Source organism: Hemiscyllium ocellatum, chromosome 5 (genome assembly GCF_020745735.1).
Source record: "Hemiscyllium ocellatum isolate sHemOce1 chromosome 5, sHemOce1.pat.X.cur, whole genome shotgun sequence".
Classification (NCBI taxonomy): domain Eukaryota; kingdom Metazoa; phylum Chordata; class Chondrichthyes; order Orectolobiformes; family Hemiscylliidae; genus Hemiscyllium; species Hemiscyllium ocellatum.
The window spans coordinates 68,331,375-68,357,293 of NC_083405.1; the positions used below are offsets into that span (position 1 = coordinate 68,331,375).

The 25,919-nt window shown below is 40.4% G+C and overlaps 1 protein-coding gene across 2 annotated transcripts in view; it reads left to right on the plus strand.

The window, feature by feature from the left end:
• LOC132815734 (tensin-3-like) overlaps window positions 1-25,919 on the plus strand; it is a 449,058-nt gene that overhangs the window by 230,560 nt on the left and 192,579 nt on the right. For both annotated transcript variants that reach the window (XM_060824846.1, XM_060824847.1), the window contains one exon: window positions 21,245-21,286. In XM_060824846.1, the coding sequence (XP_060680829.1) occupies window positions 21,245-21,286 (42 nt within the window). The remainder of the gene's footprint in view (window positions 1-21,244; window positions 21,287-25,919) is intronic.

Below are 25,919 nucleotides of genomic sequence, written 5' to 3' on the forward strand. Positions count from 1 at the left end.
CGGTGCTGATGACATGGGCATGGCGATGGGTGGAGTTTAAGAAGGCTCTCCAGTTTCAGTTTATCTGGGTGTTCATTGTGTTGTGTGATTTTTGTTCCAGCTTGGATCTTCAGCTCGATGAGAAACATTAACAAAAATAAGTGACAGTTGGACAGACCAATGCTAATGGCCTACTGTTAATAGCACTGGACTAATAGTCCAAAGATCAGGTAATATTCTAGGGACCAGTTCAAATTCTGCCATGACAGGTGATCGAATTTGAATTCACTTGAAATCTAGAATTAAGAATCTAATGACAACCATGAAACACAGAGAAGGTAGGAGCAGGACAATGTCAGTTGACCCCTCGAGCCTGCTCTGATTCGACATGAATATGGGTGATCACTGAGCTCAGTAATTTAATTCCACCTTCACCCCTGTCCCTTTATCCCTTTCACCTTAAGAGCTATATCAAACTGCTTTTTGAAAACACACACCTTTAGCCAGAACCATTTTCTGTGGTAGTGAATTCCTTAGGCTCACCACTCTCGGGTGAAGGAATTTCACCTCTTCTTAGTCCTACAAAGATTACCCCTTATCCTTAAATTATGACCCCTGGCTATGGACTCAGGGTGATCCTTCCTGTATCTAACCTATTTAGTCATGTTCAACTTTTATTTTTTTCTGTGAGATCTCTCCTCATTCTTCTAAACTTGAATGAATGCAAGCCTAACCAACTCAATTTCCCCCCATAGGTCAGTCCTGTCATCCCAGGAATTTATTTGGTTAATCTCCGTTGCACTTCCTCTGTAGTGAGAATGCCCTTCTTCAGATAAAGAGAACAGTCCTGCACACAGTGTTCCTGGTTTGGCCTCATAATGCCCTCTTCAATTGCAGAAAGACATTCTTCTTCCTGTAATCGAATTCTCACGCTATGAAGGCCAATACACAGTTTGCTGCCTTTACTGCCTACTGCACCTGCATGCTTGCTTGCAGCGACTGGTGCACATGGACACCCAGCTCATGATGAACATCTCCCCTTTCTTAATTTACACCGAATCAAATACTGCCTTCCTATTTTTTTGCTCCCAAAGTGACGAACCTCCCATATATTTGCATTACACTGCATCTGCCCACTCACTCAACCTGTCCAAATCATATTGTAACATCTCTACATCTTCCTCAAAACTCATCCTTTAATCCAGCTTTGTGTCTTTTGCAAGTTTTAAGATATTGCAATCATTTAAATATATTCAGAATAGCACCGATCTCTGCAGTGCCATTCAGAAAAAGATGCATTTCTTCCTACTGTATGTTTTATACCTGCTAGTCTATTCTCTATCCATGTTGATTGTCAGAATATCCCAGGGAAGGAAATCTTAAAATTCTTGCCTGATCCAGCCTATATGTGACTGCAGACCCATAGCAATGTGGTTGACTCTTGACTGCCCTCCAGGTAATTAGCGACGGGCAGTAAATGCTGGCCAAACCAGTGGCACCCATCTCCTGTGAATGAATGATAAAAAAAGTCATAACGTAACTGTGGAAGGTGGTTCACACTTTGACCCAGATTTTTGAGAGATGTTCCATTTGGTAAAAACTGCAGGACTAGCTGAAAATTGTGTGGCTAGTCCCCAAAAATAGCATTTGCACATGCATGAGATACAGGCGCTGCTCACTATTTAAACCATCAGCTGCTACCACTGAAGTGGGACATGGGTAGCCTTTAGAGTATGAAACCTGCTGTTTGTGGATAAGACTTGGAAGAGTAGATCTGGTCTTGGTGGATATTTGTTTGGCGAGCCAGGATAACTTGTGGAGAGGAAAAGACCCCTTTTGGTCTGGCTGAGATTACCTTTGGAGGATATAAATTGTCCTTTTGTAGAGGTAAGGTACCCCTTGCAATTGTTAAAGTAATCATGAATGTTTGTCGATGCTGGAAATCTGAAACAAAACCAGAAACTCTGGAGAAACTCTGTGGAGAGAAGTGAGAGTTAATGTTTCAGCTCCAATGCTCCTCCTTCAGGACTACAAGTAGTAGCTTTGTTTAGGCATTTAAAAGACCTTGCCTTTAAGTCTTAAAAAGTCTGGATTGTTTGAAACAAAAACAATTGGTTGCTATTTTATTCTGTTGACATAGGCCAGGGATTTCTGATATTGGGTTATTGCCTCAGGACAGAGTTCCAAACTATCTGTTCTCAAGGATTGGTACTTTCCCTTCCACAGTTTGTTCATTGCAAATTGTTATGGATTCTTTGAAGTGATCCTATGAATAAGTTCCAATGTTTGTTGTTACAAGGGATTGCACTGTTGAGTAATATGTTTGTTGTAAGACCTTATTCCACCTAATGGAATGGTAAAATGATATTTTTTAAATGTGTACCTTTTCTTCCAATACAGTGTAGTTTGTAATAGACATTTGAAATCCTTTTTTTTAGAACTTTCTTTAATCCAATCTTTTGGATGGGTTCTAATGTGTATGCCCATGGTAGATTCCTAGTTACATTAGTTACACCAACACCATTCCCCACCTTTTCCTCCGCTACATTGATGACTGCATCGGCACCACCTCGTGTTCCCACAAGGATCATCTCAGACGGCTCCCTCCCCTTCCTGGACCTCTCCATCTCCATCAATAGGGACTTACTCAACACTGACATCTTCTACAAACCCACCGATTCCCACAGCTACCTGGACTGTACCTCCTCCCACCCTGCTTCCTTATTCCCAATTCCTCTGCCTCTGCCACATCTGCTCCCAGGAGGACCAGTTCCACCACAGAATACACCAGATGGCCTCCTTCTTTAAAGACCGCAATTTCCCCTCCTACATGGTTGATGGTGCCCTCCAGCGCATCTCATCCACTTCCTGCACCTCTGCCCTTGAGCCCCAACCCTCCAACTGCAGCAAGGACAGAACCTCCCCACTCCTCCCAGTCCTCATCTTCCATCCCTTCACATAAATCACATCATCCTCCACCATTTGCACCACCTACAAATGGACTCCACCACCAAAGATATACTTCTCTCCACATCCCTAGCTGCTTTCCGTAAAGAATGTTCCCTCCGCGACTCTCTTGTCAAGTCCACCCTTCCCTCCCGACACCCACCCCTCCCACTGCAGGTATTGCAAAACCTGCACCCACACCTACCCCCTCACCTCTGTTCAAGGCCTCAAAGCAGCCTTCCACATCCATGAAACTTTCACCTGCACATCCACAAATATCATTTACTGTATCCGTTGCTCCCGATGCAGTCTCCTCTGTATTGGGGAGACAGGATGCCTACTCGCAGAGCATTTCAGAGAACATCTCCAGGACATCCGCACCAACCAACCCCACCGCCCTGCGGCTGAGCACTTCAACTCCCCCTCCTACTCTGCCGAGGACATGCAGGCCCTGGGCCTCCTCCATCGCCACTGCCTAACTACCTGACGTCTGGAGGGAGAATGCCTCATCTTCCGCCTCAGGACCCTGCAACCCCATGGCATTAATGTGGATTTCACCAGTTTCCTCATTTCCCCTCCCCTCACCTTATCCCAGATCCAACCTTGCAAATTGGCACCGCCCTCATAACGTCTCCTATCTGTCCATCTTCCTTCCCACCTATCCACTCCACTCTCCTCTCTGACCTATCACCATTACCCCCACCTCCATCTACCTGTTGCACTCTCAGCTACCTTTGCCCCAGCCCCACCCCCTCCCATTTATCTCTCCACCCCAGAGGCTCCCAGCCTCATTTCTGATGAAGGGCTTTTGCCTGAAATGTCTATTCTCCTCCTTGGATGCTGCCTGACCTGCTGTGCTTTTCCAGCACCGCACTCCGACTCTAATGACCAGCATCTGCAGTCCTCACTTTTGTCTAGTTCAGTTAGCATCACATTTGTAAGGCAACAGAATGATGTGTGTGTTTATACTGGTATGAATTGTCAATAATTTGCCTTTGAAACTATAAAGGATAATGGGGATGTTGGGGGTGTGGGGCTGGTGGTGGGGGAATGTGTTGATATGGAGTGTATTGAAGGCCAGGAGCGTTGGACAGGAGTGCATAGGTGACATGGAGGATATAAGGGATCGTCGGCCTGTATCAGTGTAATAACTAGGTGTGGGGGTGGGGGCTTGTTTGGGGACATACTTTGGAGGAGTGGATGAGAGGCATGTAGTGGCATGGACAGAGCATATTGAGTGTGAGGGGGCTGGAACGATATTTCGTGTTTTGTTCATTTTTTAATTTACACTTTAATGCAGTGCTGGTGCACCACGGCCGGACTTCCACATAGCCAGTTTCTGCACCCAATTCTGGGTCACACTGCCTCCCTCATGGGGAATCTTGCGATCGCTGAGTGAAAATCCAACCTTGCAAGTCATTTTCTCCGCAGACAGGGTTTGTGAAGCTGCGAGGTGAAGACTCTGCCCACCCAACCTGGAGCAAGCCCTCATTGTAATCCCAGTTTGAAAAATGTGAGGAAACAGAAGTTGCAAGATGACCTAATTCGGATGATTCTACTGCGGGCCTCACAATGTCACACTGCAAAAGAAAGTGACCAGAGGATTAGCTAGAAAATAATGAAAAAAAAATCTGAACAAAAGACTGATGTCTCCACAGACAATGGAGGGTATATGAAAGAGAATAGATGCAGCTGTGGAGAACTTTACAGAGGATGGTCCATAGAGAAGTAAATAACTTGAAATGTTGTGTCTGCAGTAGCAAGTATACCAGAGCTATTTCACAGCAGCTCTGAGGAAGAGTGACCTAGACTCAAAACCTTAGCTTCCTTTTCTCTACATGCATGCTGCATGATCTGTTGTGATCTTCAGCATTTTTTGTTTCCAGTTCAGTCATAAATCATGTTGTTGTTAATAGCTCTTGTTTTGTGCAGTTACTTTATGTACAAGAGAAGTTTGTTTTGTTTAAAAGTTAGAAATATTGTGACACAGTTTGGTTTAAACAAGGTATTCACATCTCTTTTTAAATGCCAACAATTCCTAATTGGGTTGACATAGAGCCACATAGAACTGAGTGTGGCCATTTTAATTGACCTATTTGGACACAGCTACCTCATGGACTTAAACCTGGACCTTCTTGCCCAGAAATAGGGACACAAACTGCTGCACCACAATAGCTTTCCCGACTGAACAGGATTATAACCCTCTAACAGATAAGCAATGATGAAGCTCTGAATGTGCCCTATCTATTTTGTGTTGGCTTTATTTCATTTTGGGCTGAATGTGCACAAGGCTAGGGTTGGATTTTACCATCCACAATGTGACACTCCTCAGCACAGACCAGCAAGAAGACCACTCTGCTTTGTCTTGCTGGGTTATTTAGAGCACGTGTCCTTCCAAAAATACGACTGTTAAAAATTGTTGTTCTGTTGGTGCACTCTATTTTAAAGACTGCCTGTTAGACCATTACACATCAGGGATCATTGCCAGCCCACAATCCAAAATTATCACTCTGGGATCTTCTACTGAGAACAAGACTCAAACTGAAAATTGAAATCAACATCTAGCCTGTTCCACACAGGAGTGTCAGGAACCAATTTAAGGGCTCATTTGAATATTGAGCTGGGTTGGTTTTCCGCAGCTAGAGCAGAGCTTACTGGTTTAAAAATGTTACATCTGTCTACTGTGTTTTTCTGAGAAACATTTTGCCCTGTAAAGCAGTTTAGGGGGGAGAAAGGTGAAGTTAAGTTTTGCATTTTATGTACATCTCATCGAAAAAAAAAGTGTCAAAAGCCAGGCTGATAGCAAACCAGCTTCCTTGTGGTGATATGTTGCTGCGTGTGTGATTGCACTATCACTACTTAGTTCAAACACTTGAGGGTGCTCCTGCAACTGCATGATATTATTAATAGTAGTTTACTCACTTTGTAACGGCAAGCAACCAATTGGGACATTTGTGTGAGATAGCTTATGCCATCCCAAGCTGCTAGAGTTCAGATTCACCATGTCTGTGGGGTGCAGTAATTGATATCTCCAGCCATTAACTCCTGCAGTAATATTACTGTTTTTATATTGTTGTAACCCCACATGAGCAAAGGGTAAGCACTGAAACATTCAGATAAAATGCCAACTACTCATTGGTGCAATGTTGGTAAAGTGACCAGAGTAATTTAGAGTGTTTAAGGAGGCTATTGGCAGAATGTGCATGGTTTTGTTTTGTGCAGCAATTCTAAACTAACCTTGCTGCCTTTGTACCTTCCCATGGCCCTGAATATTCTCCTGTTTCATATGTTTGTCTAGGTTCCCTTGAAAGATACAGTAGGCTCTGACTCAGTCCTTGACTTGTTCTTGTACTCATTCAGATGAAAGTCAATGACATAAAGGCAGCCAGTTAAGAAACTGGATTAATGATTTAACAAAGCAGACTTTTGGTTTAAACTGAAAGTCTTTGTGGAATCACTTCTGCTTTGTGAGCATGTAAAATTCCAAAATTGAATAAGAGAGGAAGATTCAGAGGAACCATGATAATAATAATACTGAGAATGCAAAAGAATGTTATAGGATCACAGAACTGATACACAGGAAGCCATTCAGCCCAGCATGTTGTGCTAGCGCTTCAGGGGAGCAATCTATCTTTGCCACTCTCCCAATCTTTCCTGTGGTTCTGGACATTCTTCCTTTTCACAAAATGATGCAATTCCATTTTGAAAATCTGTTCAAACTGCCTCCACCATACTGCCAGGTAGTGCATCCCAAATCCCGAGCACTCACTGTGTGAGTAAGTAATTCCTCATTTCACCAATTTTTTTAGCAATTAACTTTACTCTGTGCCCTCTTGATCTTGATCTTTTCTTGTCTACGGTCTAGACCCTCATGATTTTAAGTTATCTTTATCAAATTGTCCCTCCCTTCTCGAAGAAAAACAGTCCAAACTACTCTATGTAATGAGGGTATGGTGGCAAAGTTATAATATCTCTGGGCTCGTAGTCCAGAATTCCAGCCTAGTGCTGCGGTGATGTGAGTCCAAATCGAAATTTGAATTCAATTTTAAAAACCTGGAATTAAATATCTAGCCTAATAGTGACCTTGTTAACCACTACTGATTATTGCAAAGACCCATCTGTTCATTAATGTCTTTTAGGTTAGGAGATCTGCTGTTGTTACCTGGTCTAGCTTAGCTTACATGTGACTCCAGACCCATCTGAATGCTTTTATGTTTAACTGTCCCTCCTAATAGCACCAGCAAGCCAATAATTGCTGGCCCATCCAGCAGTGCCCACATTTAAAGACAAACTCATGGCTACATAACCACCACAAATTCTCATCCCTGCAACAATTCTTGTGAATCTTTTCACCACTGTTTAAACATTTTCATGTTTTCTGTAATGGAGCGAGAGAGAATGGAAAGAGGGCAAAGAAAGTTTGAAACAGTTGTTATGCTTTGTGTGCTGGAGAGAGACTCATGTTCTTCAAAAGAGAAATGGTTATATCTTTGGTATACATCCTAATATCTTAAAATTTATCATTTTTTTCCCGATAGCTACATGGTAGTCAGCAGAATCAGTTCTTGCATTTTATCCTAAGCAGACTTTTTTCAGTGAAGTCATGATGTAAGTTCCAAATTTGTAAAAAAAAAAGGGACCTAGTTAGGCAAAGATGTAATTGATCATATCTCAGCAGTTAACAGCACAAATGATGCACCTTGTATAGCAGTGGAGTTAAGAAATGCTGATAATACCAACCACCGTTCAAATGACAGCCCTTGGGGCAGCTCTGCCTCACAGAGCAGTAAAGAGGACCAGGCCCAAAAAACAATTTTTGAAATGTCTGAATTTTATCATAACATTCATTTTATTCTTGTGGCTGCTTTCACATGTAGTCTGTGCATTATTAGTGTGGTACCTGAGAATGATTTCCATAATTCATTTTATTTGTATCTGGATATTGGTTGGGCTAACTCAAGTAATGAATTCTCTTCAAATCGATGTGTTGATACTTTTCAGATGAATCATCCAATCAAATCAAAGCGTAAGGGCAAAGTCACAATCATAACTGATGATTACAGTGACTTCTCCAGCTAATAATAGGATGGCTGTGAAAGGAAAAATTGCTATTAGTAATGACTTCCTGCCCACATCAATGGTTCCCATGAAATTGATTTCTTTTGCCCTATCATCATTGCCTTTCATCTTGGAATGGTGCATGGCCTTGGCTGTCAATAGTCCAGATGGCAAACTACAACACTGCTGAGAAAAACATGCTCTTAGCTTTTGGACAGTGGATAAAATTACAGAACACAATATTTCATGAAACTAAACTGATTTAGAATTCCTTAGCTAGCAAGCATTCCAAATAGTTGGATGTAATTAGCCATACGATTTCAGATCACCGTTACAATAGTTTTCTTTCGGAAAATGGCTGAACTGAAGGTTTAGTTCCAGCTTAGTGATGGGGACTAATGACATATTCGAAGCAATAGAATGGATTCACTAAATGCGCACTATTTGTCCAAGGACACAAAAGCGTGGCTAGTACCATATCGTATAACTAATACTTGTATGTAAAAATGTAACTTATTATTTTTAATTCAGCGCTGGCTTGACATAATTGTATGCTACATAAGTATGCAAGTATTTTTAGACCTTGTGGGGTGAAGTTTAATCATTGCGAAAATTGGACATGGAAATCGCAGTATGCATGTTGATTGCAATGCCAAAAGCATGTACTCTTCGTGTTGCCTGCTGTTCACAAATAATTTGCCATCCAGCTAGCAGAAGCTATATTGCTTATTTGGACCCTGCTCTGGTGAAAAGGCATTATCATGAGTGGCACAATTTGAAGTTAACTTGCCCCTTTTATGGGGCTGTGGGCCTAGTGCTAGACAGTGGGACTAGTGTGGATTTTGTGTAGCTTTGGTGGTACAGACTTGAGGGCCGAAGGGCCTTTTCTTTACTGTATGATTCGAGGTGAATTGTGTGCTAGCAGTTCTGCAGAAGTGAATCTGACCTGCGAAACATTGAACAAGCTAGGAGAGTGTGGAGTCCAACATATCGCGGTGCTGTACAGGAGGTCATAGTGCAGCAGTGGGAGGGAATGAAAGGTTCTATATTTGTAGAGGCCAGGAAGCCCTCAGATGCAGTGGAGGTAATGGAATGTCAATAACAGGCATTGAGCCCTGAAGCCTCGGATGTGAAGTGGCAAGAAGTCCTATGACTTTGCACTTTTAAATGCAAAGTATTAGCCTCTGGCAGTCTTCAATTCACCACATCCTCATCCTTCAACTACCAGCCATCCCTGTCATTCATACCAGACATTGTGCTTCACTGCACCCCCTTACTAGTGCAGTCATTGGTGCAGGCCTCATTGTCACATCCCTACAGCGTTCAAATGAGATGGCCACATCAGTCAGGCAGGTTGCTCAACACTTAGTCATGTATCCTCCTTTCTGACAGGAGAAGGTGGCGCACATTCAGAGCCCATAGAAGCTAGCCAGCAGAGATTAAGCACAAGTGCAGATCCTGATTACCATGAAGGCGATTGTGTTGGTCACTGTTTATATACCTACTGCTAAGGCTTTGCTTAAGGAAAGGGCTGAAACCAGTCATAGTATTCTCATACTTTATTCTTCTGTTTGTGTTTCAATTCCCCATCAAGCCACAATCCCTTCTAATTTCCAAGCTGCAGGTGGTAGGCACAAACACATTAGATTTCCCCCTCCTTACCCTTCAGCCTTGACTTCATTATTTTCTCCTTTCAGATACAAAAGAGTTATCAGTTACCCAAGCAATGCAGGAGCAGTGAGGGGCCAGTGATTGTGAAGAAGGCCCACACTTCCAGCCACAGCATACATACAGGCACTCTGCAGTTTAGCATAGAGCCCAGCGAAAAAAAAGTCTGCATCTAGGAAGATATTGGGCATCAGTAACCTGCATCCAGGGCTGTGGGCAAGGTCAGTGCAGTGCCAGCTTGCAGGAGAGTAATGTTGCATCTGAGTTTTGTTGTTGTGCATTCAGCTGTACCACTGGAAAAGCCCGTAGGTCAGGCACCATCTGCAGAGTAGGAGAGTCAATGTTTCGGGCATATGCCCTTCACCAGGAATGTGGAAGGGGAAGGAGGCTGAGAGATAAATGGGAGGGAGGAGGTGGGGCTGGGGTGAAGGTAGCTGGGAAGGTGATAGGTAGAGGCAGGTGGGGGGTTATGGTGATAGGTTGGACAGGAGAGTGGAGCGATTAGGTGGGAAGGAAGATGGACAGGTAGGACAGTTCAAGAGGGCAGTGATGAGTTGAAGGGTTGGATCTAGGATGAGGTGGGGGAGGGGAGTTAAGGAAACTGGTGAAGTCAATGATGGTGCCATGTGACTGGTGCGTCCCCTAACAGCCATCCCATTTTCCTTCCACATTCCTGATGGAGGGCTTATGCCTGAAATGCCAACTCCCCTGCTCCTCTGATGCAGCCTGACCTGCTGTGCTTTTTCAGCGTCTCCCTTTTCAAACTCTGATTCTCCAGCATCTGCAGTCCTCACTATCTCCTTATTGCCCATTCAGGTAAGCTTTTCATTGGGTGGATTACAGAAGCATGATAATGGGTATGTACCACAAAATCCTTTGTGCATTAGGAAGCCTGCCACCTTGCCTGTTATAAAGAACAATGGGGAAGTTCAGTATAAACTTGACACAAGACCTTATGTGCACCATTGGGTTATTCCTTTCCAGCACATTTGTGAACCCAACCATGAAGAATTGTCTGGCTGATACCCCCGCTTCCATAACAACACAAGCTACTTTCAACTGAAGTCAAGAGTATTAGAGTGAAACATCAGACAGCTACCATTATGGCTATGGATTAAAGTGTGCAAAAGCTCTTTCAGGGTGTTGCAGTGTCCAGTCATTTGTATTTTTAACATGTTGTTTGGAAAGTGAAGGCATCCCCCTGGTGAAGTGGTGTTGGCTTTGTGGAGTATGAACCTGCTGCTCTTCGTTAGAAAGTGCTCACTCTTGGCAAAGGGATGATAAGATGTGGGACTACAACAAAAGTGGAATTGGTTTTACAAGTTACAGGAGGCTAAACAGAAACAGGGATAGGTCATGTAGTTGTTTGACCCATGTTCTTCATTTGAGAAAAATGATGGCTGACCTTTCAGAGGTCTATCTTCCTATACTATCCATTGATTCTCTCAGTGTTCAAAAATCTAATAATCCCAGTCTTGAAGGTACTTGATGACTGAGCATCCACAGCTTTTGGTGCTGGAGAGTCCCAGAGACATACGACCCTTTGAGCAAAGAATGGTTGCCTCATCATTCCTGATTCCTGTATTCCTGATGAAGGGCTTTTGCCTGAAACATCGATTTTCCTGCTCCTTGGATGCTGCCTGAACTGCTGTGCTTTTCCAGCACCACTCTACTCCAGAATCTGGTTTCCAGCATCTGTAGTCATTGTTTTTACCTCATCATAATCCTTGAACACTGACTCTTTATTTTGGGACCGAGTTCTGGGCTCCTCAGTTGGTGGAAATATCTTCTGAGAATGCCCAATATTAAACTCGCTAATACTTTAATATTTATATATGTATACTAACCAGATCTCTTACTTGCTAAAATCTGGGTTGTAGGCATAGTTTACTCAATTGTTCCTCACAGGGCAATCCCCAATCCCCTCATGACTACAATCTGTTGAATGAAGATTTGGTATATTCTCTCTGAAGCAAGTGTACACTTTAGAAAGGAGATCCATACTGTACACAGTTGTTCAGGTCAACGTACCTTCTCGTTTGAGTATCTAATTTGTTTAAATATGTGGGTCCTTTAACCTTTCCCATGAGTTTGTGCAAGTAAAACAAATTAAGCCAATATGCATAGGCCTGTGCAGAAAATGTCCAATTGTGGTTTTGTGGGAATATTTCTCCAGGTCTGATCTCACCAAGGATTTATACAATTCCAATAAGTTCTTTTTGTGCCTGTTCTCCAATCCCTTGTAGGTAAAGATAAGTATGATAACGTTTTCATAACTACAGATAGCTATGATTCATGTATAGAAACACTCAAAATTTTGGAACACCAACATTTCCCATTCTCTGATTATTTAAACAGTATTTTTCATTGAGAGTTTTCACCCCAAAGTGGTTAGCTTTCACAGTTGTCTACATCTTATTCCATCTTCCACATTCTTGCCACTCAACGATGGGTCTAAATGCTGCTTAAAACCTGCTAAAATTCTGTAGTTTGTCCAGTCTAGATACAGATTTCCTATTGCCGGCACAAACGTAAAGATTCTTTTGACAATTGAATGGTGGGTCACTGGTGCAATTTATTGGTGTCTTGAGGCATAATGAATAGACACAAGTTTGTTGTTATGTGGCAGCTACATTTTTAATACTTTACCATTCATTAGCCTTTGAAAGGAGAGAAGCAATGAGGGAAACAACATGTGGAACATTGGCCTCTGTGTTTTTTTTCAACTTGCATGTTTTATAGCTGATCCATTTATTTCTGCAATCACCAAAGGGGGAAGAAAATTAAATTCCAAAGTTATGAATAAGTAATATTTGGTGATGACTTAGTTGCTAACGCACTATTTGTTGCCATTATTGTGCGGAGCATAAGTCATGTCAGTTCCAAAACATATGATTATGAAGAAAAAGAATCAAATGATCACACTCAGCTGATTTGTGACATCTAGAAGAGATACTCACTGGCATTTTTGGGTTGAGTTCAATATTGTAACATTCTCTTACTGAAATTGCTGTTATGACCCTAAGTTCATCTTGCAGGAAATGCATATTGCTAACTGCACAAGTTGTCTCTTCGTGAAACCCGTGATTTTTAAGTACATCATAAATAGGAGCAGTAGTATGTCATATGTTCTTGGAACGTTGTAGCTTATTCTTTATTTTGACACCATTTTCTCCGTGATCCCTGTTTCTCTTAGTTTACTTAGAACCCAAAAATCTACCAGTCTCAGCCTTGAAAGCGCTCATTGACTGAGTTTCCCCGAACTTTCAGGTAAATTCTACATTCCCAAGATTCTAAATATTTACTATTGCATAGGCATACAATATAGAATCTTTCTTTGGATTGATGTCCCTGCTGTTTCACATCGAATTACCAAATATGTGCTTAATGATCGAATGCCATTGTGTGAACTATTAATTAGTTCTCAATTTTAAAAAAATGTACCTCCCTTGGTTACTGATTTAGCAATAGGAGAAACAAAATGAGCAAGAAGTTGTGGGGTGGCCTTATGAACAAGTGGAAAACCCAGGGTTTGTCTTTACTGTGGGTATACTGAATATGCCTTTTCTAGTATTTCATGAACTCATAGCATGGAATTTGTATTCATAAGAGTGAAAGTGTCAGCATTCAGCATTTTTACTGTGCAAGTCAGTGCCTGGGATTAGATTTTCCTGTCCTGATGGCAGGAAAGTGTACATCAGGCACGGAAGATCCAGTTCCCATTGTCTTCTGTTTTCATGAACTTGCAGAACGTAGTGCCAGTGACTGCAATGCAGGAATGGTGATTTCAGAAACCCCTGCAGTTAACATGGAGTCAGGGTGGCTTCAGAAGACTTCTGAAGAAATTATGTATCATCACAAGTTGGAAGAATGGGTATCCATAGGGGATGTCTATGCTGAACTCAAGAATCTTTTAACAGATGGGTTTCAAAGTTGCTAACTTCACTTCATTATTAAATGCTATAAGATAACTTATATTTTAATGCAATTATTGACCTTCATTCTAAGAAGTTGTCACCTTTAAATTGAGCATGATTATGTCAGTGTTCACGTATATTGTAACATTCAACCAGTGGAGAAAGAGCTTTGTCTTATTGAATTGTATTTGCATTCAGATTTTATTGCATCACATGGACCCTTTGCTTTGATCTTTACATTATTTATACAGCCATCAGTTCAACTTTTGATGTAGCGAGACAGAGCATCGTCCATTCCAGGTTTCATCTATTCACCTCAATAAGTTTTGTCGACACAGTTGTGCACTGAAATCTTATAATGCTTGGCTGAGCTCCAAAACTCTGCAATGGTTCAGCTCAGCAGCGATTGTTCACATAAGTGTCAAGTGGGCTGTCAGTCTTATTTTTATTGATCGTTTTATGAATTCCTGAACAAATTGTTACGATAAAATGGTTTTTGAATGACTTTTTATTTTGACAGCATGACTCCATTTTTTTCAAATTATTTGAATGGCTGTGCTAGTTTGACAATTTTTTGAGCTGAAAGAATTTGGGTTTTTTTCAAGTGGAGTTTGAATTAACATTTGTTTGTTTTGAAAGCTTTAAGAATATTGAAATATTGTTATAGGGCTCATGGTTTTGGTGAGTGGTAGATGCTGGGATGCGGCAGAAAATGTTTGGGGAAGTCAAGGGTAGTGGATGTTCAGGCAGGAGGGAGTTGTGTAGGCCAGGTTGCTGAGTGTTCAGGCACATAATAGGGCTGATATCCCAGTAAATGGAAGTGGAACATACCAGAGCATCTGGAGAGTGTTATCCATGAGGCCATGCTTCTCCACAGGGCATGTAGTTTCAGTCATGGCAGACCTAATTAGTAGAAATCAGTGATTTGACAAATTTAATCTAATTGCACACTATTTATGCTGGAAAAATACAATGAAAACATGTAAGCCTAACATAACCTTTAATGGCACCCTAGAAGGTAATGATGATGTGGTGGGAATATTACTGGACTCATAATCTGGAGGCCCTGACCAATACCTTGGAATGAGTGGGCAAATGTAACATCATGTGCTCAGGATCTCAGAAAAACAAATTTAAATCAATCCATTAAAAGAGTCGATTAAGGATTATAAATTGCGAATACTTTTTAAATAATGCATACAAACTGCTTCCTTAATAACTAGACATTTAGATACAAAAGAAATATCGTTATTCTGAGCTTATTAAAAAGCTCATGATTGAATGTTATGTCCAAGTTTTCAACATCACTCTTTGAGAATGATCACAAAATGAATGATGCCAAGTTAAGCATAGGGGATTTCAGTTTGGTGGAAAGATGAGAGAAGTTAGTTTCCCTTAGAGCAGAGGAGGTTAAGGGAAGATTTCTTAGTGCGTAATATTGATGTGTTTTTGAGAGTATCCTTAAATAGAATCAGCTTCCACTGGCATAAGGAATGGTAACCATTTGACAGATCTAAGGCGATTGTCAAAAGAACTAGAGGTGGCATGTGAAAACATTTTAAAGGCAGAGTTGTTGTGATTTGGATTGTATTGCATGAGAGAGCAGCAAATTCAACTGTGGCTTGGAAAATAGGCAGGGAGAACTAAATGGCTTCCTTCTGTACTGTATACTCTGTGTAACTTTAGTAATAAGCCCTCATGCCTCTGGAGGAGCAAAATAGTTTAGGTGTCCATGGGCATAAAGTAGTGCACAAATAATTGGAACAGGAAATGGAATGTTAGCCTTTTATCTCAATAGAGTTGAGATCTGCAAGTGAAGTATTGATGGCTCAATTTTGTAGAGCCTTGAATAGACTCCATCTGGATTATTGCGTTCACTTTGGGCATGAATCCTCTGGAAAGATGTATTGCTGGATCTCCAGCATTGTAATATTTGTTTGAGTCTAGTACATTGTGATGAGGTGCTTAACATGAGAGTGATTTGGTTGGGTAGATGCGGAGAAACAAGAGTAAGGATGACAGTGAGCTTGAAGCTAGCTCATTAAAACAGTGAAATTGAGAAATACTTCTTTAAACTTAGGATTGTGAAAATCTGAACTCACTTCCTCAAAAGGAATTTAAAATTTTTATGATGACAATCGCAAGATTTTTGTTTGAAACTGATTGAGGTGACATAGCTTGTTTGTGATTAAATGCAGTTGAAGTACAGACTGGTGATATTCTGAGCACTATATATTTTTGTAGCATTAATGCATTTACAGTCCAAATTTGTGATGGTATTCATCTGACCCACTGAGCTCTCGTCATGCAACAATAGAAAGTACAGTCTCACTGGAGTTTCTTCACCACTCATTTGCAGCAACATCATTTGAAACAATTGCTTGCAGTCATATATTAAAAAAACAACTTGCCAAATGTGATCATCTGACCTGTTGTTTTACAACACTGAAATTGTTATGATTGTTTCTTTTAACTGTTGCAATTAAAGTGAAAAATAGTTTTCTACTGCAAAAAGTAAATTTATTCCTACATAGTTTAGGAAAATACTTCAGTTTAAAATAATGAAAGAAGTCTTCCAGTCTCCAGATCTAATGAAGGGGTGGTAAGTTTAAAAGGGAACATTTGCAACCTCACTAGCTGAGTAAAAAAAACTGAAGAGTTACGGTTGGAGAGTTATCTCACTGCGTTTGAGTGTCTAGGTCGAGAGTGTGGTGCTGGAAAAGCACAGCAGGTCAGGCAGCATCAGAGGAGCAGGAGGATCCACATTTCAGGAATAAGCCCTTCATCATTTGGGCTTATGCCCGAAATGTCGATTCTCCTGCTCCTCGGATGCTGCCTGACCTGTGCTTTTCCAGCACCACATCTCAACTCTGAGCTCCAGCATCTGTAGTCCTCACTTTCTCCTGCGTTTGAGTATCTGTGAAGGATATTGCTGGGTAAAGGGTTGAATCCTTTTTCTTGTGTCATGATCTCTCTGAATTGTCATATATATAAAAAAAAACCTTTTTCAGTGTAATAACCTTCTGTTCTTTTTGTTAAGCAGTGCATTAGAATATGAGAATGAGGAGCAGGAGTAGGCAATTCAGTCCCACAAGCCCCCTCCAGCATTTAACTTAATCATGACCATTCTCATCTCCGGCTTGACTCCACTTTCCTGCCCTCTCTCCATAACACTTTAATCCATTGTTAAATAAAAATCTGTCTGTCTCTTCTTTAAATGTATTCAGTGTCCCATCAGCCACAACACTCTGAGGTTGTGAATTCCACCACCTCATAACTGTTGAGGTGGAGCAATTCCTTTCTTACTCTGTTTGTCTTTTAGAATGTTAATGACTGAACACAAGGCACTGCTGTTAATTTTTCACATCTACAATCTTCCTTTCGAAAATCAGACCATAAATTGTGAATTCTCCCAAATGTTTATTGACGTCATGGTGACAGAAGCATGGTTCAATCTTACTCTTTTGCCAAAAAAGTTTTGAGAACCAATCAAATGTGATTAGGCCCTTATTGGCATTAATAGCTGAACTTAACTTGGTGGTGGGTCAGGAAACTAAATCACAAATCTTTCCAACCCGGACTTCATTGGAGCAAACATGGGAATGTTGCTGGTCACATTCTCCTTGGTTAATCACTCCTCAACTGTTGATTAAATGCTTAGGGGGGAAGGCACTAAATCTCAGCCAACAATTTTTTTTTGCAGAAAATTGGTTTGGAAAAGTTAGCGTGCCTTTCAAATGGTGCTGTGGGATCTTTATTGTCCAGGGAGCAGCCAACAGATTTAACGCTTCATTTAATAGATGGAAAAGCCATTCTAGCATGAGGAAACAGATGTTCTCAAATTTCTTCACTGTCCTTTTCCCGTTGGAATCTGCGTGTAAGCCCAGAAGCACATTTTGGGATCAAAGTTGTTCACTAATCGTGTGTGCAGGTAGCTGTTTGGTTGAAATGTAAGATAACTCAGTTGTTTATGAAAATGCACCCCATCTTCCAGGAAAGGAGGCAAATTATTGTCCACTTGTATGGTGGCGCAATGTTCCAATTGTTGGCATTTAAAAAGAGTCATGAGAATTTTGATATTTCACAATTGCATAAAAAGGAACTGTCAGGGTCATGTGATAGGCAGCAAGGGCACTGGCTAAGTAAATGATAAGACTGTGTTTTTAATATCAGTGTATGTTGTTGGAAGGAGCCTTTCTGGAAAGAAAGTCAACTGGAATTTACAAGGGCCCCTTTGAACTGATTGAAGGTATGTTTTATGTAGAAAAATGTGTTAATCTGCTTCCTGAAAGCTGAAGATGTGTGCAGCACTATCAGTTCAAGGTGTGAAATTTCACCCTGGGCAAATGTATCACGATTAGTCACAGTCAATAATTGTTAAAAATCACACAACACCAGGTTATAGTCCAACTTTCGGAGTGCTAGTGCTTCCAATTATACTGGTTGGACTATAACTTGGTGTTGTGTGATTTTTAACTTTGTACATCCCAGTCCAATACCAGCATCTCCAAATCACAGTGACTATTGTTTTCTAAAATATTTTGAAACAGCCAGAGACAGAGATAAAGAACAACTGAGAGCAGCAGTAGAATTTATGTGTAATTTTCATTAATGTAAAATGGATGGAAGTTTTATATTTGCGTGCCCAAAGTTCAGAGATTGGAATGTTTTTATAGTGACTGGTTAAAATCATTCACAGTCCAGATTCCACGCTTTTTTCTTTTTTTCAAAAACTCATTGCCCTTGGATTTCATATGCATGTCAAAGATCAGGGATATGAAGACCAGTCATCAGCCAGAGACCTGTATAACAAGAGTCATTACTGTTCGGTGCTGGTGTAAAATGTATGTAGTTTGGGCCACTTTTGGGGATCATAGTGCTGTGTTCAAGAAGTGGCTGAAAGAAATCATATTGGAACAGGGCGGGAAGTTGGTCTGTGTCCATTTGGAGTTCTTCAGAGTTCTAAGAAGACAATCAGTACTTTGTTTAAAAGAAAATGTTAAGCATCTGTATGGAGCCAGGAGGAGCCTTGTTTGGGAAAAAAGATCTCAAGCCGAAGGCTTTATGAGGGACTTGGCCCTTGAGTATTTTGAAGGTAACTATTTCTTCACTTCAGTTTTAAATACCAAACTCTCCCTGTTGTGATGAGGTGTTCAAAGCGAATGACTTGAACAGAGTAAGGGAGAAAGACAGTAGACTTTAGTTTGATGAAATATTGTAGCTTATGATCTGCTGTAAACTCCCAGACAGTCACGATCACAGCAGAGGGATAACAGACATATCATATGTATTCCACAAAATGTCTTCTCACCACCCCCCTCCCCCCCCCCCTCCCCCTCTCCAATGCTTAAAGGCATAAACATTTTCAACCCTTACAACTCTTGCTATCTAGTGGAACATGCAGTCAGATAGAGTAGGAGCAAGTACAGACCAGTAAAACTGGCGAAAGAGATACGCCAAGAGAAAACCAGTCAGAGCTGGACTTAAAAACTGTGCTTTCTTTCCAATCGTGCTTCCAGACCTGCTGAATTTCTCCAGCAATTTCTGTTTGTGTTTTAGATCTCCAGTAGGTGCTGTTCTTTGTTCTGTTTTGGCAAAACAGATGCGTTTATCTGACTGATTGTGTATACTTCAGAATGAATCTCCTGGAGAATCAGTGTATTCGTTTCGAAGTATTACCTTTTTTTAATACTCATCATTCCCTCTGGGTGGGAGGAGAAAATGGGAGAAAGGAAAGGGAACAGGAATGGTTGAGGAAAGGGAAGGGAGAGTGAGATTAGAGGATGTACAGAGGTGTTCATTATGGAAAAATGCTGTCAAGGTTGGTTCCTCAGCTGAAATGTTGCTCAGTGTTTGGTTGGGAAACTTAATGGTCTGTATGCTTCACTCTCTCTATGTGGGTGGAGGTGGATGGGGTACGGGGGGTGATGGCAGTTACTGATGGGACTGGGTGAAAGAACACGGTTTTAAGGCAGCTCATTGTCTGGTGCTAGGTATCTTAATGTTGTCTGTTCTGGCTCAGTATGGTAGATGGTATGAAGGAGTAGGGCCATGTGTATAGTTGCAGCTTTAGATGAGAAACTTTTATCCAGTGGTATGGGTTTATTGGTAAAAGTGTTTTGAGCAAACATCTTAAACCGATGTGGAATGAGAGAACAGTGTGCAGATTGATATTGCCAGAGAATTGTTCATGCAAAGGTAACTGACCAGGCAGTTTTGGGTTGTCAGAAATGGGCCGCAGCTGTAGTCAGTATTGCTGTCTGCAATATTTTCTTTAAATATCCATGCTTTTGCAAGCTCACTGTTTGGTGGTAAAAAAAATTCCTAAAGCTCTAAATTTTGCAGTGGAAGTTGAATGTTTTCCTTGTATTTTCAAGTTGTGACAGTGAACAACCTGCTCAAGCTTTTCAAAATCTCACTGAGGGAGCTTATTTTTCTTACTATGTATAATTTACATGACGACTTAACAGTGTATTACAGTTCTCGTGGATTAAAATAGTATTGGGCAAAACACTTTTTTTTCTCTTTCCTATCTTTATTACTCAGTCAGAAACTATGACCTGTAGGAACAAGATTTTAATGTCCCTATGCCTGCAGACATATGCGCTTTTCTCTGTGTTTCTATGCAGAAACACAACATTAAAGAGCAAGATTTGCATTAATTTTCCTGCTGCATTTGATCAGTTAATGATCTGGACAAGGTTAAAACTGACTGTGGAATTTCTTTAAGAGAACCAACTATTAACTCCAAAATGAAGAGAATTAGAACTCTGACATCAAGTTATATAGTGACCTTTTCAATATCTGTAAGTAACTCACATTTTGTGTATATTATGCATGTAGTAAATTTAAAAAAATAAAGACGTTTATAATCTTACAGAGTGTGCATGTAAATTTAGTTAAGAAGTGTTGGGATTGATTCAAACAAGGTTACAGCACTGTGATCTTTCATGTTTTAATTGAAAATTGCGACAATCCTTTAATCTCAAATGTTCCCGTGTATTATCTTGCATTTTCTTTAAAGTGTAGGATTTTTGTTTTGGTTTTGGTGATGAAAAGATACAATGTGCAGCTTTCTGTATTATTTTTCGTGGTTGCCAACTGTTGACAATGTGACTGGATAGAGATGAAGAAGGAGATGGCATTGACACTGATATCGAACTTTGCTTGATTACCCACTATCGGAGCAAGGTGGAAGGAAAGAGTTTTACAGGGGAGCCACTCTGCGGGTAGTTGGGAATCCAAGTTGATACACGCTTTGGCTTAGTTTTCCCATGAGTTCAGTTAATCTATAGTCTTGTCATAATAGTTGGGGGCAACCTTTGAACCCTTGTCAGGTCACAGGTGTAAGTTCATCATTCAGATTGCTTTCTTTCATTTGTGTTTTCTTCTGAAGCCTCGGGATGTATGTAGAGGTGAGGTGGAACAGGTTCCAGAAATATATTTTCTCTGATCATGCAGGGTTAAAACTGCACAGTGGTGAGGATTAATCATTATCTGTTACACATGACTATGATGTAAGCCTATGAGAAGGTCCTAATGTGGGTGCTAATTGAAGTAAAAAGCTTTGTTTTTTGATAGTGACAATGTAAAACAGTGACTCACTTCAAAGGTAAAATCATATTTTATGAAATAACTAAGTTTCAACAGTAACTTTCTTTCTGTTTTGTTCACAGCCTGATAACTCGGATACACTTGTGAGCCATGTCACCAGTCCGGTAGGTAACGTTTGATTTCATGATTAATTCGGAATTGATTTGATCAGCAAGAAAAAAACAAGTTCTGTTTGTGTCTCCAGGACTAACAGCATTTGTTCATTTTTAAAGAATCTGTATGGTTAAAAAAAGACTTGTTCTGGCATTATTTTGTAAAATTGGCTTTAGTTGAGTATTCTGCTTCATTCCTTGAAATGTTTGGTGGGAAATGATGGAATTTGAATCCACATTTAACCATATTTTAGATTGACCTCTTCACGGTCCTGTTTTTCTTCACTGATGGTTGTTGCTCTATTACAAAGTTGCCAGCTTCATATCATTTGAACAACTTGAAATGCATCCTAATGATCTGGGACCTGGGCACAGCACTGTTTTAAGCAAATACTCGTTTGTGTTTATCAGGGCTTGTCTTGAAAAGGGTTATTGCTTGGGAAATCATAATGGAGTTAGGTTTCTTCTGAAAAATGGCAGATTCTACGATCAGTTCAGGTTAATTGCTGCAAGAAATTTCAGTGGATTGGAAGGTGATTCAAAGTCTCTGTCTCTGACACAAAGAAGTGCCAAGTTACCAAACAGCAATACAACCACAGCAAATAACCATTGTTTTTCAAATTAAGATTGCATACTATACGGTATCTCGAGGCTGAAAACCTGGAAGAGGAGTTTCCTGGAGAAGGGATTTCCTTAATATTTGACAGATTCAAAACACAGCCATTTAATATAATGTTAATATAATGCATTTTAAGTGTTCTGGAATTTCAGTTCCATGTGTGGGTTGGCATCCTTTATTATCTGCCTCAGTAACTTCACTTTTGGATATTCCTTCCAGTTGTTCTCCATCACTGTTTAAAGCAAATAGTAGATACTTCATCATAATTCTTGATAGTATTCTTTTCCTTTTTTTGGAGGAGGAGGTTTAAAGGCCTGTGTGGCACTATAAACGTTAGCCTTACAGCCCAAGGGGGATGAGAATGTTGCCTTTTTGCTAGCATTTGGGGTCCACTTGGACAAACTCAATGCAGTTCTGTAATGGCAACATCTCATAGTTCAAGGGTACAATTAACCGGAGATCAAATGTGCATGACCACTGAGGAAACATGGTGATTGTATAGGAAATGGAATAATCATTTTGTGCAGCTAAAATTGCTTTCATGCGTCTGATAACGCAGCAAATTGTTGAGTTAAACTGGAGAGAGTCCTCCTGTCAACGATGTATCTGCTTAACTTGATGTAGGTGCATTTGATCCCAGTACTTCAAGTAGGAAGTTGTTCCCTTCTGTGATGGATACGTTTTAGTGAGCAGGAAAATTTTACATGGATGTAAAATTGCTCACTGAAAGTTACTGTTAAACCATTGTCTGTTTATGAAAATTATTGCATTTTAATTATGCATTGCAGAACATCAACTAGAACATAGAACAGTACAGCACAGGAGCAGGCTCTTCAGTCCACCATCTCTGTGCTAACCATGATGCCATTTGAAACTAGTCCCATTTGCCTGCACATGGTCCACATTTCTATTCCCTGCCTGTTCATTTCTGTCTATATACTTCTTAAACTGTTATAAGTCATTGTAGTTTTGTTCTGATAAAATAATGTGGATTCAAAATTGATCAAACACGGTTTCTACCACTTAGATGGTCCTTGCTTATGTCAGAAGTCTGTCGATTATCAGCAAGCCAGAGACATCAATTACAAAGCTGCTGCTTAAACCATGTTAGGCACACCAAGTATTTCAGGCTGTTCAAGCAGCTGTTGGCAGTCTGTAATTTGTATGTCATTATATTACTCCCTACTTGCAAGCAGGAATTTTGTTTTGAGAATTCCTCAATTAACTTTGCTTCACAGATAAAAATGTCTCAAACTTTTACGAGAACAAAATTACTTTTAATAAGCCTCCTGGACTCTCGCCACTGCTACAAACCCTTCTTTTCAGCTTGTTGAGTCTGAGACTGTGCTTTGTTTGAAAATAAAAATAATATACTTAGATCCTTTTTCAAAATATCTGTCTTCTTGATGCAACTGTCTGCTGTTTTTTGTGATTTTCTTCATCGGTTACAGTTAAATTTTATTTGATGTATTTTTTGACATCCAGTGCAATAGCATTGGACTCTGTGATGTTAGAAAATGTCTTTTCTCCCATCTTACTTATACAAGCAATTCACCTTTTTAAATTGGTGAATGTTCCTATCAGTGATCATTTGTCTCTAGTCATGTTTTCACCTACTTTGCATAAACATATACTTGTCAGTGAAACAGACATCAAGAGTGGAATCCCAGCTGATTACTGAACCACCCTACCCCCTTCCCCACCTCAACTATCATTGCCAAGGAGCAAGTGAATTTTTATTACCATTGTTTTGAAGTTAACCATTTATTGTCATTGGTATTCCAAAGCATTTTTACAGAAAAACTTGAAAACAAAGTGTGAGTTATCATCTCGAGGCTTTTCTCAGTCCAGATGTACTTTTTACCCATCCCTATTTTTGGGCAAAACTATTTTAAAATACCATAACCATAGTCTGCAATCCTTCTAGGCTTGACAAACAAATACAGCAATGAAAGCTGAATGAAAATATACAATCGCCGGATAATATAATTACCCAAGAAAAGAGCAAAGCAAATTGTCATCAAGTTTTGGAGTCTTTGAGAGGTTTACCTTGGGACAAACCAATTGACTTTCTGTTTACCATCTTCAACATTCACACTCCCTAATACTGATGCACAATGCAGTTGTATATACCATTTTCAGGTGCACTGGTGCAGTTCACCAGGATGCCTCTGACAGCACCTTCCAAACCTATGGTCTGTTATCATCTTGGATGAGAACAGTTGATTCATGGAAACACCACCACCTGCAAACTCCTCTCCAAGCCACACAACAGTCTGACTTGGAGTAATATTAGCATCCCCTCACCACTACTGGGACAAAATCCTTCCTAACAGCATTGTAGTTGTACTTGCATCCCATGGACTTGAAAAATTCAAGAAGGCAGCTCACCACCGCCTTCTTCAGGGCAGTTTGGGATAGATAACAAATCCTGGCCTGGAGAGAGAGGGTGTGAATGAGTAAATGGTGAAACAAAAGATAAGAGAGAAGTTAGGGAGAAGGCATAAAAAATAGTGGAGAAATGAACAAAATGAAAATTGGGTTTAATATTTCAACGGTTATTTTTGAATCTTTAAAACATTAAAAACTGTCAAAAGTAAAAGCAGTAATTTAGAAGAGAGAGAAATGAGGGGGCTTTAGTGGAAAGTTGGCATGAGACAGAACAAAATACATTCTCACCAATAAAAGTTCCAGGAGGTAGATGGAAAAAAAGAGGAATGTTGGCCTTTGTAAGTCAGACATGACTTCAGCCACAGAAAGTTTTATGGATTTTTAGTGCTCAGATCGAGCCTGTCTAAGTAGAATGAATGACAAATTTTGTACTTACCATTCAGTCCAAAATAAAAAAAAATTGAGAACGTGAATTTTGTAGTAGTTATTGAATTGAGGTGATAGAGTGCAATCTCAAAAGGTAGCCTGGGAATAAGCTTGCACATTCCAGTTTGTAGACTAGGATTTAATAAATGCTTAGAAAAACATTGACTAATCAATAAAAGTGGTACGGACCATAGAATTGTTTGAACAGCATGAATTTCAAACTGGTTACATTGAGTCTGGATAAAGAGTTTGGTAAATGATGTCTGGGTCCCAAATTTGCCGCTGACTTAAAAAGGGTGGAATGATGCCATCATATTGGGGACGGCCAGAAAATTGTGCATTGACCGACATATTTTACCTGTGGTGGAAGACCAGTTGAACTTCTAAATCATGCTTTGCCTTATATAGGAGCATACAAAGGTAGTGTGGAGAAGTCACTGGCCCCTTTAACCTTTGCAAAGTCCATCACCCCCAACTCTCTTGTAAAGTCATAGAGATCTAGAGCACAAAAAAAAGGCCCTTTGATCAATTGTGCCCACACTGGTCAAAAAACAGCCACCTCACTATTCTAAGCTGAAAATGTGTTGCTAGAAAAGCGCAGCAGGTCAGGCAGCATACAAGGAACAGGAAATTCGACGTTTCGGGCATAAGCCCTTCCTGATGAAGGGCTTATGCCCGAAACGTTGAATTTCCTGTTCCTTGGATGCTGCCTGACCTGCTGTGCTTTTCCAGCAACACATTTTCAGCTCTGATCTCCAGCATCTGCAGACCTCACTTTCACCTCACTATTCTAATCCCATTTTTCAAAATTGGCCTGCAGCTTTGTGTGCCTTTAGTTTGGGAAAGTGAGAGGAAACAGTGTATCTGCTTTCTGCTATGAGCACAACAAACTGAGAGATGTGACTAACGTTAAAAGAAGCTTGACACTTAAGAGTTAAGCATAAGGCAACCATCAGAGCTTCAGGCAATATGATGGTGCCCTGATGCTGGACTCAAATTTTTGACTTTGCAGGTGACAGAGTTTAGACACTGAGAGAACCAGAATCGTCCGATGCACTGCTCCACTGCTCTGTAAAGTTTGGGAGGGAAATTTGGTCCTTTGGTATCTCTGGATCTTCACTACGTAAGGGTTCCACCATCCGTCTTTCCTTCTATCAGCCTATTTAGATCTCTGATACCTTCCTAACTGGTACCACTACTAGTCATGTC